Source organism: Gastrolobium bilobum, unplaced genomic scaffold, assembly GCF_033153095.1.
Source record: "Gastrolobium bilobum isolate Gb01-03AN ecotype WA unplaced genomic scaffold, APGP_CSIRO_Gbil_v1 utg7360, whole genome shotgun sequence".
NCBI lineage: Eukaryota > Viridiplantae > Streptophyta > Magnoliopsida > Fabales > Fabaceae > Gastrolobium > Gastrolobium bilobum.
Genome location: NW_026898299.1, coordinates 107518 through 120665, shown reverse-complemented (window position 1 = coordinate 120665; position 13148 = coordinate 107518). Strand labels below are relative to the sequence as shown.

Here is a 13148-nt window from a genome sequence, read left to right as displayed (position 1 = left end):
TTTACATGGTTGTGCTACAATTCATCCTTGCTTTCCCTGGTAAATGATATTAATCTGCTCGTTCAATCTGACCGGGGGAAGTAGCCTGGAACTATACATTAAGTGAGGAAAATCTTGTACAAATATTGCAAAACATGGTACTTCTCTGGACTTGGGTATTCCAGTTTCCCGTTTGTTGTCATCATTTCTTAACGTATCCTTGCTGTTGCTAGTGTAACGGGTGCAGTTTACCCCGTTATATATGAGGAGATTAACTTAAAATGTAACAAATTTGAGATATTATTAATCCTTGGTCCAATTGCATAACTCATGTGATTAGGTATATACGAGACATGATTAATTTGGACCGATATAAAAATGAAAAATCTTACATTCAATTTCATTGATCCACTTGCATATAACATTCAATTTCAAAATATTCATCTCCTAAACTTGGATTCTTTTGACTGTAAGATTTAGAACTTTTACTTCCTATCACAGCCGTTGATGAATAGAAATCAATGATTGTCATTATTTGTTTATTAAATTAAAAAAAATCTTAGTTTCTTCATAAAGAGAAAAGTTAATTGTTTTAAGGGCAAATCATTTTTGCATCTGTAATAGAAATTATTTTTCTGTCACATACATAAAATAAAAAAAAAATTAATATGATTTAGGACCATCATGTTCTTTTCATTAAAAAATTGACACCTGGACCAAAAATTTTATTTTCTTTCTTTTCTCCTCTTTCCTCAATCTTTTCTTTCTTTCTTTCACTTCCGTCCACAGAAAAAAAAAATGTGCCGGGAGCACATAAAAATCACTCTAAAATAAGAATGGGCTCTATGCCGTGTAGCTCTTTTCTTTATGATTTTTCTCCCTTAAGTATTTGTCTCTGTGACGGAAATAATATGCAGAAATGATTTTCTGTTGTTTTAATTATATAAAATAGCAATCAGATTTAAGATGTTGCCGTGATGACCTGGACCAATCATATTAGAAAAAATAAATGGATAATGAGAAGGGGAAAAAAAAGGTAAAGGAATACATAAACATCAAATCAAGAAGGAGCATAACGGCAAATGTCCATTGAACAGACCAGACATGTAGCCTCCACCACCGAAATTATCATTAGACGCAATCCCATATCACCCGCCATGTTCCAACCACAACATTTTCATTCATCCAAACAACACAGCATAATAACATCTCAAACAAAAATAAAACAAAAATAAAATAAAAACATTTTTATTTTTTAGGAGAATCGTTCGTTCTTGAACTCCGATGGTAGCATGTATCGACATGGCATTCTGTCCCCTTCGTATCTCTGCTTCTTCGAGCCTCCTCCGTCGTTGGCCAATGCAAGAATCTTCGGTTTCGGTTTCGGTTTGGGTTTGGGCTTCGAATTTCAGAGGAAGGGAAGAAGACTTCGGAGACACCTCAAGTTCGTCATCAGCGCCCAACTTTCCAAGTCATTTTCTTTGAACTTCGGACTCGACTCTCGGGTATGTCTCTATTACTTCATCTAACTTCTTCTTTCTCAACTCCTCTTTATGTTACTTTCAGAATTGCAAGCTTTTTCAGTTTCTCTTTCTCTATATACACTGTTCCTGGACACTCAGTGGCGTAGGTTTTATTATAAGAAATCGTTGGCTGGTTTGTGTGATCATGTTTTGATATTTAAGTTTTGAAAAACCACAGTTCATGTGGATACGAAGTTTTTATGTGGGGAAGTCCGTTTTTACTCAAGATTGGTTCTCATGTAATCAAAAGGAACAAATTTCAGTACTTTTCTTTACAGCTAGTAAAATTAGAAACACATGACTCACCCAATTGCATTTTTTTCCATTCACTTTTTGATGTTAAATGCATGTATTTCTAATTTTAGTGTGGGAGTATGTACTACTAAAGAGTGTCCGGTTGATCACTTCATCTGTTACTCAAATTTGTGTTGTGCATGTTGAACCGTTTGCCTCAAAATGAGTGAAAATTATTTTTTGTTTCTTCTTCTGAAAAAAATAAAAATAAAATTCTCTAGACTTGCTGTTGGTGAACTCTTCACTCACTCACAGATGTATGGTTTCTTAAGCAAGGATCCACATAAGGAAATCATTTGTCCTATTCTCTGAATGTTGCACAAGCCTAAATTGTTCATCTCTGTGCATTTTGGTTGCTTTCTCCATTCTTTTAATTCCTTCTTCTTGCAATGTGAACTTGACAAATTCTGATGCATGCTATTGATGAGCCATTTGTTTCATTCTCTTAGTTACTTTGCTTAAGAACAAGTGGGCATTTCTGAGTAAATCTAAACCCCAGAATATCAAATTAAACTATATTGAACTTCTTTTGTTAGTTTTGTGTGTGCGCTTAAGCATACTGTTGTTGGTGTCTTTGTCGTCTTCTTTTTTTTTTTGTATGCTTTGATGAATTAACTCCTGAAATTCATGTCATGTACTGACACTTAGCTTTCAAATTTGTTTTTGATACTTTTCTTTTTAGAATTTGAATACCTTCCAATCCTATGAGCCATCACAGTTGTCTTGGATGGGTCCAGTTCCGGGTGATATTGCTGAAGTTGAGGCATATTGTAGGATCTTTAGGAATTCTGAAAGGCTTCATTCTGCATTAATGGATGCGTTATGTAACCCATTGACTGGTGAATGTAATGTGTCATATGAGGTTCCATCAGATGAGAAACCTCAACTAGAAGATAAAATAGTTTCGGTCCTCGGATGCATGGTTTCCCTTGTGAACAAAGGCAGGGAAGATGTTCTTTCTGGAAGATCCTCAATTATGAATCCCTTTCCTGATGCAGAGGTTAGCACAATGGAGGATAACCTCCCCCCACTTGCCGTTTTTAGGAGTGAGATGAAAAGGTGTTCTGAGAGCCTGCATGTTGCTCTTGAGAACTATTTAATACCTGATGATGATCGAAGCTTAAATGTATGGAGGAAACTTCAGAGGCTGAAGAATGTCTGCTATGATACTGGTTTTCCTCGTGGGGAGGGTTATCCTTGTCATACACTATTTGCAAATTGGAGTCCTGTATATTTATCTACTTCTAAAGAGGACACAGAATCCAAAGACTTGGAGGCAGCTTTTTGGACAGGTGGTCAGGTAACAGAAGAAGGCCTAAAGTGGTTACTGGATAGAGGATATAAAACGATTATAGATCTCAGAGCAGAGAGTGTAAAAGATAACTTCTATCAAGCAGCTGTGCATGATGCTATTTCATCTGGAAAAATTGATTTGGTAAAAATCCCAGTTGAAGTTAGGACTGCACCTACAATGGAACAGGTGGTGAGGTTTGCATCTTATGTTTCAGATTGTAGCAAAAGGCCTATCTATGTTCATAGCAAGGAAGGAGTTTGGAGAAAATCTGCCATGGTCTCCCGATGGAGGCAATACATGACTCGTTCTACATCACAGATTGTTTCTAATCCACCAGTTACTCCCTATGACATGTTATCACCTTATACCAATGGATCTGGGACACTGCACGACTCTTCAATGACTGCAGAGAGATCCTTCCTGGAAAAGGATATCAGTTCACTGCAAGAGGGTTTGAATAAAACACATAATTCTGTTGAAACATTTGACAGAAGCACCTCTCAAAAGAAGTATAATGAAAAATCACAAGGTAATGCGGCCTTAAATGCAATTACTCCTGATAATAGGAAATTATCAGAGGCCACTGCTGCTAATGAGGAAGGATCTTTTCCAAGTTTCTTAAGCAAAATTAACCCTTTAAAAGCTCAAGTTCCTCCTAGTGATATTTTTTCCAAAACAGAGATGTCCAGATTTTTGGGAAGGAGGAAGATCTCACCACCCTCTTATTTCAATTATCAGATTAAAAGGTTGGAATGCTTACCACAATCAAGGAACATGCATATTGAAAGACTACATGAGGGTATGATTGTCAGCAGTGGTGATAATCCTGTACCTAAAATTGTGGGTCCAGAAAGTTCAAATGGGTCAGCTCATGTGGATTATCCATATGGAGAGCCCCAGATTAAAGTTGGTGGCAGTTGGAAGTTAGTGAACGGGAGTACTTCTAGTCCTGTTAGCAGAACAGTAAATGGATTTAGTGAAGGAGAGATGCATTACACGGCTAATGCCATTGTCTCCAACATCGTGAACAAAGACTTTGATAATGTCACAACTAACTCTCAAAGGGTTCAAGATGATGAGGTTAAGGCTGGGCCAGCCTTGGGTAATGAAGACCTGGGATCCATCGAAGGAGATATGTGTGCATCTTCAACAGGAGTTGTAAGGGTGCAATCAAGAAAGAAAGCAGAGATGTTCCTAGTTCGAACAGATGGATTTTCTTGTACCAGAGAAAAGGTGACTGAATCTTCTTTGGCTTTTACTCACCCTAGCACCCAGCAACAGATGCTTATGTGGAAGTCGACGCCAAAGAATGTGTTATTGTTGAAAAAGCTGGGGGAAGAACTAATGGAAGAAGCAAAAATGGTAATGATTTTCTTAGACCCTAAAAAGCATGAAAATGGTTCAAAGCAATGGTCGTCTTTGGCATTTCAATGGTCTAGAATCAGAGTTTTTGAAATTGATGTTCAGGAACATTTTTTTGCAAGAGATTTAGGCATTTAGCATTGAACATGGAAAACATTGACATTGCTTTCAATCAACTATGCGCGTAATTGTATCTTTAATCAACATTATATAATCAGCCCCTTATTAATCTGAAGAACAGTAGCTGTTGGGCTGTAGTTAAGCTGAGCTTTTAGTGGAGGCCCAGGCTTGGCTTGTCTCATATAGTAACTAAATCAAACTTGAGATGGTCATAAAACCTATTTAATCAACAAGCCTAGCTTGAGAATTACTCCTATATTATAATTATATATATTATATAGTTTTATTATCTTAGATACCTTACTCTCTCAAAGTCATGAAGCCTAGTGTAGGAGGTTTGCCCTTTTTATTTAGTTTTATTATTTTATGTATGTAATATTTTTCTATTATATAAATATATTTCATATTTCTTACAATTATATAATTATGTAACAGATATGTACGGAAGTTTTGTATGGGTTCTCGTTAAAAGCTTGTATTATATTGAATTTCATTTAAGGTTTGGGCTCATTTAAGGTCGAGTTCGTTTATATGTGCTCATTATGGTAACCAATTATATATGATTGACAGGTTTAATCACTGGAGCTTCAAGTATTTTGAAGTTCTTCATGAAAGAACTATTAAAGATAATTTTAACTTGAAAGCTATATCAATTTGTTTGTCCCTTTCTTGTGTTCAATTTGTAATGACTTTTCAAATATGGAAATTGGAGAACATGAAATTTAGGAATCAAATCTGTTAGGGAACATGAAATTGGGGTAGTTTTGAGGTTTGAATGGTATTCCAATTTTATTTGGTCATTTTTAAATTCTTATGGAAATTATGAGTATTTATTATGAACTTTTGCAAATAAACATCCTTTCTCAATACAGTTTCTATATCTAATCTGCAGGTTGCTTCTTTTCTGTATCACCAAGAGAAAATGAATGTTCTTGTGGAACCTGATGTTCATGATATATTTGCTAGAATTCCAGGCTTTGGGTTTGTTCAGACCTTCTATAGTCATGATACCAGGTAGGGGAGTTTGTAATGTCAATTCACTTCAGAGCATTTTTTCCTTATATAGCTGTGCTTTCATTGAATGTTAGCTCAACATATTAAATGCCTTTGATTCAGTGATCTACATGAGAAAGTGGATTTTGTGGCATGCTTGGGTGGAGATGGTGTTATACTGCATGCGTCAAATTTATTCAGAGATGCCGTTCCCCCTATTGTGTCATTTAATCTTGGCTCCCTTGGTTTTCTGACTTCTCATAGTGTAAGCTTTTCAAATCCATAATTTATATTGCCATAGAATATTATAGGTAGCTTCTTACTCATATATTTGACTTCCATTCTGTTCTCTGTATGTAGTTTGAAGATTATAAGCATGACTTACGACAAGTCATCCATGGAAATAATACACGAGATGGTGTATACATTACTCTCAGAATGCGTCTCCGATGTGAAATTTTTCGTAAGGGTAAAGCTATGCCAGGGAAAGTATTTGATATCCTCAACGAGGTGGTTGTTGATCGGGGTTCTAATCCATACCTTTCAAAGATTGAATGTTATGAACATGATCGGCTCATAACCAAAGTGAGTTTTATTGGGTCTTGATTATTTGTGCTCTAAATTTCCTCACATATTTTTTGTTCTATGATGAAAACAGTCAATATTCAAAATTTCATATGTCAATACACCTTTATGAAGCAGTGGCATACCTTCTATATGACGAATGTCATGTCTTTCAGGTACAAGGTGATGGAGTCATTGTGGCCACCCCTACAGGAAGCACTGCCTATTCTACAGCTGCTGGAGGTTCCATGGTAAGTTAATGTGCCAGTGTTTTACTAGTAATGGAATTAATTAGATGTATTGGCCTGATATTCTTGCCTTGAAATACTTTGATGACAATTATTATAATCTTCAGCCATTATTCTGTTCTCTCTGCGCAAGAATGGTAGACATTGAATATTGTGTTGATGTGTCTTGCATGTTTTATGGCATTGCATTATAGGTGGAAACTAAATATGATTGGATGAGTATCTTTATAATGTTCCAAAGAGGCTGAAACTAGTGATAGTAATGATATTGTTTAAGTTGTAATCCTCTTTTTCCTACATTGCAAGTGTTAGGAGACTAGTCGGAATGAGCTGCAGCTTTCTATACCTGAATATAGTGTTGTAATTTTTATTTTCTTCTCTTTCCTTTTTCTCTTTTGTGAAATAAATACTTAAATAGAGTTTCCTCTCTTTCTTTGCTTCCCCAAGAATAGGCTCCGTGTCATCAGTACCTACATTTACCTGATCCCTTAAAGGAAAAATACTCTTTTTTATGCTTCCCATTGTAGCTTTGCTTCTATCATATGTGAACTAGAAATAGTGAACATATGTTAAACGAGTAAATTACTCTTTAGATGTCATACAGTAAACACTTGTTCCACTTGCAGATGGTGGATGTAAAATAATTGCTATTCAAAGTTTGAATTAGTACAGAAACCTCATAGAAGTCATCTTGTATAATTTTCTGTAATGGAACTTCTTAAATCTAATATGTGTACATCTTCTAATGGTAAGGTATCAGCACAATATATAAATCAATGTTGCTTTATACTGGAATTCATCATTGCTTTCCATTATGTTTTATCTAATGACAAAAGAAAATTTCAGGTCCATCCAAATGTTCCCTGCGTGCTGTTTACCCCAATCTGTCCACATTCGCTCTCATTTAGGCCAGTTATACTTCCAGATTCTGTTCAACTAGAATTAAAGGTGAAGTTAATCATTCTCTCCGTGGTAAAAGAATCATATTGGATATTCTTGTTGCCAGAATTGGATGTTATTATTTCATGTCTTATGATGCTTCTTCTATGCGAGAAAATGTTTCCTTTTTCGAGCTTATGATAAGTTGTCTATCCGGCATGTGTTAGAAAAAAGGCTCCGCGATGAATTATGATTTGGGATTTAGCGTTCATTTTGTGATTAATAATTGAGTTTAGTAAAAGATGTGAGTTACATAAGGTTTATGAATAACAGATTCCAGAAGACGCAAGAAGTAATGCCTGGGTTTCATTTGATGGGAAGAGAAGGCAGCAACTCTCAAGAGGAGATTCTGTCCGAATATCTATGAGTCAGCATCCCCTTCCAACCGTTAACAAGTTTGACCAAACAGGTGATTGGTTCCGTAGCTTGATTCGCTGCCTAAATTGGAACGAGAGGCTTGATCAAAAGGCTCTCTAATGCATGTGAAAGTGAAAGAGTAGATATGCATTATCCTACCCTGAAGACAGGGCTTGTGTAATTCCTGTACAGATGGTATACATTGAGATTACAGAACATAGATATAGTACATACTACCAGTTTATTACATTGGCTTCCATTGTGAAGATAGGGTTTGCCAATAGTTTTTCAACATGTTATAATAGCAAGATGCTGTTTGTATATGTAGACATTTTTAAAAAGCAGTAAATTGCTGATCTTAGAAGCAGCTCATTGTTCCATCTGAAAATTTATCACTTTTTCTTTTCTTTTCTTTTCTTTTTATGGGGTCCTTTCTTTTATTTTTTCTTATACGATAAAACGAAGCCTTGGATCAACTTGTTTGATTCATCAAATAATGAATGCTAAATGGTTACGGGGTTCACCAACTTTCATATCAAATTAAAGGTTATGGATTTTGTCGTGGCCAAGTATAAACAAATATCTACTTGCCAATCAATAAAGTGTGTGATTAAGAATCCGAATCTTAGCTGCACATAATTGAAAAACTTCATAAAAAGACTACTTTGACTGCTGCCCTTGAAAATATGCAGTTCTTATATTTGGTCAACCATTGCGGCAATAGGAAAGACATGTGGTTAGGTGGTGGCTGTGAACTGTTAACAACTTATGGATGTGTTTAAAATGTCAAAAAAAACAGGTAAGCAAATAAGAATAAGGAATATAAAAATATAAAACAACTTGTGTTGATTAAAAAAATTGAGTTGTAGACTATTAGTGCTTATCTTTTTATTAATTCAGGTGCTTGACGGCAGACCCAATTAATGTCACGGGTAGTTAATGCAAAAGGCTCTTTGACTCCACTGCACAGATTAGGATTTTTATATTTTTTAAAGTCTTTTCTATAACACTATACATATGCAACAAATCAAACTTTATCTCAAATATTTCTTCTATAAACCATAATCGTATATGATCAGATTACAAATGTGTACAAAAAAAAAAAATCAAGATATATATGGCACGACTTTAAGGGTAGTTTGAACCTTCACCAAGTGGTGGCCGTGAATTTCTGACTCATACCTAATTCTGATCCAAAGACTATCTGCACAAACAAACTAGTATAGAGCTTCTATCTATATTGTGCTCATACTTGTTGAATAAGATGAAAGATATGGTGTTGATCTTCCACTTCTTTGCATACCATACAACAAAGAAGATTGAAACGACTCATGACCAAGTGGAACTGGCCTATCTGGTAATTTGGGAATGTCAATGTCACCCTCTAACATCTTAAGGGCTTCAGCAATTGTAGGCCTTAATGCCACCATTGCATGAGCACAAAGAATCCCAACAAGAACAAACCTTTCCATAATTTTTTCTGGCCCTTCTTCTCTTATAGACTGATCAAAAATTTCCTCCACTTTTTCTGATTTTGCAAGTGACCATGCCCAATCAGTGATTAAAACCACAGATGAATTCAAAGTGTCAAGCACTTTTCTTCCACTCATGATTTCAAGAATCACAATACCAAAACTGTAGACATCACTTTTCTCAGTTAGTTGCCCATATAGAGCATACTCTGGTGCCAAATAACCATATGTGCCAGCAACCCTTGTGGTGAGATGAGATTGGCCTTCACTACCTTGCTTTGCCAAGCCAAAATCTGCAACTTTAGCTTTCATTTTGGAATCCAGAAGTATATTTGTAGCCTTTATGTCACGGTGATAAATTGGGGGTTTGATTTCATAATGCAAATAAGCAAGCCCTTTAGCCACATCAAGAATTATGTTCTTCCTTTGTGGCCATGTTAGCCTATTAGCCCCAGCAATTGACAATTGGTAACTGAGGCTGCCATTAGGCATAAAATCATAAACTAGAAACCTCCTCTTACCTCTCAAATTATCACTTGTAACACAACAACCCCGAAGAGCAAGAAGATTCCTGTGCTTTATTTTGCTTATGATCTCCACTTCATAGCCAAACTCTTCATCCCCTCTAGTTTCCAAGTCAGAAATCTCCTTAACTGCAACCAAAGTGCCATCTGAAAGAGTCCCTTTGTACACAACCCCATCACCACCTTGACCAATCATATTCCTCTGTGAAAACTTATTTGTTGCTCGATCAAGCTCTGATATATGAAACCATTTCGCACCAGTATTAGGCAAAACACTGGTCCTAACACTGTTTTCAATTGACCTGTGATAAATATTCTCCTTCCTTCTCCTATCCCACTTCCTATACATAATTATCAGAACAAAAGCAAGCACAACACCAATAAGAGCACCCAATAACCCAAAAACCAATTTCAACACTTCTTCTCTATGTGATGACCCTTTTATAGACAGTGGCAAGCCAAGTATGCAACTAGCTGTGCCAACATCTGTAGGACCAAACTGATTAACAACAGCTGCAGCATATAAGATTGTAAAATAAAAACACTTTGTTGCATTTTTTGGATCAATACTAGTCAACTGAGAAGTAACTTTAAAGCCAGCATCAGTGCAAATACTGCATCGAGTTTGATCCTTCATGTCCCCATTACAAGAAGTGTCTAGTGGACTCAACGTACCTACTTTTTGCTTCCAATCTTTGGTAGTTATTATACCTGCACAACTAGAAGAGTTAGTAACAAACTGGGTTGAGTTATGGAAGCAAGAAGGGACCAAAGATGGCTGAATTGACATAGATGAAAGCTTGACTTTGAAATCAGATAAGCAAGTGGAGGAAGTGTTTTCATCAGGAAGTTGAAACAAGGAAGTTTCTTTGAGGTGTTGGGCAAGCCCTATGCCAAAGAGGCTGAGCAGAGCTTGGCAACAGTGTTGTGCATCAATTGGATCTCTGCAGGATGAAGTGTCCCATGGAAAGGTCTCAACATAACTGAGATCCAAGGGACATGAGGAAGATGCAACATCAGCTTTGAAAATGGTGAAGAGGAAGAACATGAGGAGGGGAAAGAACAACACTTGCTTATCCATGTTTTGATTTGTGATGAAGCAACACATTCACACACAAAGGTTTTGGAATCATTGGACCCTTATAATAGCCATTTTCAGAGATGTGAAGTTTTACTAGTCAACCACGGCTTGCTATAAGGCACGTTTTGTATAAATAAAAACATAGTAAAATGCAAGTGTTGGACTTAAAAAGCCATTTGTGACTAACGTGGTGTGTTTCTTTTTGCTGGTCATAGTCAAATTGTTACTTCCAATTTTCTTTAACTTTTTGTTTTGTTTTTTTTTTTTTGGTTAGGGACGTTTACATCACCTTTATATTATCTTTTAGGGTTTTATAAGAGTTATGTTGTAGGAAAAGTGATTGTGTTATGTTATAAAGATTCGTTTTGCGTGTCAAAGATTTTTTTTTTTTCTGCTGCGAGCTCCACAAAATGTTGTGTGTGTAGAAAATTTTTTATAGTCATGTTAAATGATAGATGATAAACCCTATCTTTTAATCTAAAGTCTAAACAAACACACATAAAATCACTTTTTATTTAGGAGGAAAGAGAAGGTTAAAAAATAGGAGAAGGTTATAGTTACTATCTCTTTATTAATTTGGGTTTTAACCTTCTCCTTTCTCCTAATTAAAAAGCGATTTTCTCTTTATTAATTTGAGTTTAAACGTTCTTATGGTATCATTGTTGTAAATTCAAAAAACAAATTGACAAAAAAAATATGTCAAATGAGATGTCATTACGTAGATCTCGAAAAGTTATGTGGAATAAAAAAAAATTACCTAATTCGGACACCCGAGTCAAAAGTTATGGACTTTCAAAGTTTTACTGTCGACTCTTGTGACACGTGGCAGCACCTGACGAAACACGCCCAAGTGGAGAGTGTCTCTCTCCTGGGTCACGCCCAAATAGGGAGTGTCTCTCTCCAAATTACTCACGCCACGCCCCTGTTAGGCGTGTCTCTCTCTTGATCACGCCTCATGTGGGCGTGTTTCTCGTATAACTCACGCCCCATATGGGCGTGTCTCTCTCCATTGAAACACGTCCCATGTGAGCGTGTTTGAGTGTTATATTTGCATAAATAATTTGAAAATAACTACATTTTCATAATTTTTTATTAAAAAAACAATAAATTAATTTTTTTGCCTTGAAATCTAACCAAACTTTACCTTGGCAACAAATTACAACACTCAAGGCTTATCTGGTGAAGTGTGTGGATCGTATGAATCTATGATGATGAGAAAGAGTTTTCGGTTGGGTGAGAGTATGACAGTCCCCTCCCAAAATAAAAATAAAAAAGTAGAGATTGAGAGAAAAAAAATTAAAAAGACAAGGATAAAAATGAAAGAAAAAATTTTATTTATGAAAAAAACCACTAAATAAATAATACGGCAGCACCACAATAAATTTTTTCCTATGATGAGGAGTGAGGACACGCAGATATAGCTGATTAGCAGAAATAAATAATACAGGATGAGAGATATATATTCAATATAGTAATGTGTAGAAAGAGAATAAGCCGAATAGACAATAACTCCTCCTTATATTATTATTAAGTAGAGTAGCTGCCTAGCCTCTACCCTTGTTTAAAAATCCGGAGTACATGATTGGTCACAATTTAAAAATTGAATAATTAGGCATCATATTATTAGCAAACAACTTGCATCCAAATGATACACATTAAGAACATAGTTTATGTCATTTTTATTATTCACATGTTAAAATTTGTTTGTGACATATAACTTTCCACCACTAATATTCTAAAAAGTGACCATACATTTTGAAGTTAAAATTAAGGATGTGTTTGGTACAAGAGAAATTTTTTGGTGTCCGGAAATCATGATTTTCAATAATATAATGAGAAATCCAATTTAATGGGAATGGTATAAAAAAGTTGTTTAGTAGATATAAATATTACTGAGAATATTTAATAATTTTACTGAGTATATGTTTGGCTGATAATAAAATATTACAGGTAATATATGATGATTTTATTAAAATAACCTTAACTTTTCAAAATATGATTCTTCAACAGCATTTTGTACAAGTACGATATTGTTTTTTTTTGGCATTTGTTAATCTTAGAAATGAAATGGATCAATGAATTTGTGGTTAATTATTTATGTGGGCTGTGCAACTAAATTTTATTCGCATGTGTGTCCCTCTCCCCTTCACACAAACACAGCAATTACGGTGGCGTTGCTTTTGGCCCTCCGAAGAAGGTTTTCGCAAGCCACAGCAATTCATACAACTGAGAAAGCATGGGCGGAGATGTGTGCTCGGGGTATATTTGTCTCAAATTTTGGTGTTGTCCTTTCCCTTCCATTGGAATTCCGAATTACCATGGTTTTTTTTGGTAATTTAAACAGTAATTTTTCTTTGTTAATCAGATTACTGGTAATCAAGGATATCTGGTAAAAAGA

General features: G+C 35.5%; 2 protein-coding genes across 2 annotated transcripts; one reads left to right on the top strand and one right to left on the bottom strand.

Moving 5' to 3' along the window:
• Positions 1-1186: 1186 nt before the first annotated feature.
• LOC133314680 (NAD kinase 2, chloroplastic) lies at positions 1187-8047 on the top strand. The gene is made up of 8 exons (XM_061516192.1): positions 1187-1484; positions 2479-4452; positions 5465-5586; positions 5689-5830; positions 5926-6150; positions 6306-6380; positions 7224-7325; positions 7590-8047. The coding sequence occupies exons 1-8, from the start codon at positions 1272-1274 to the stop codon at positions 7791-7793; spliced, it is 3057 nt and encodes a 1018-aa protein (XP_061372176.1). The 5' UTR covers positions 1187-1271; the 3' UTR covers positions 7794-8047.
• A 705-nt stretch (positions 8048-8752) lies between these two features.
• LOC133314686 (probable receptor-like protein kinase At1g11050) lies at positions 8753-10749 on the bottom strand. Its single transcript, XM_061516206.1, has one exon. The coding sequence runs from the start codon at positions 10715-10717 to the stop codon at positions 8909-8911; it is 1809 nt and encodes a 602-aa protein (XP_061372190.1). The 5' UTR covers positions 10718-10749; the 3' UTR covers positions 8753-8908.
• Positions 10750-13148: the final 2399 nt, after the last annotated feature.

Coding starts and splice junctions, on each gene's coding strand:
- LOC133314686 (XM_061516206.1), bottom strand. CDS start 10,717: ATGTTCTTCCTCTTCACCATTTTCAAAGCTGATGTTGCATCTTCCTCA.
- LOC133314680 (XM_061516192.1), top strand. CDS start 1,272: ATGTATCGACATGGCATTCTGTCCCCTTCGTATCTCTGCTTCTTCGAG. Junction 6,381..7,223: donor CAGCTGCTGGAGGTTCCATG/GTAAGTTAATGT, acceptor AGAAAATTTCAG/GTCCATCCAAATGTTCCCTG. Junction 7,326..7,589: donor CTGTTCAACTAGAATTAAAG/GTGAAGTTAATC, acceptor TATGAATAACAG/ATTCCAGAAGACGCAAGAAG.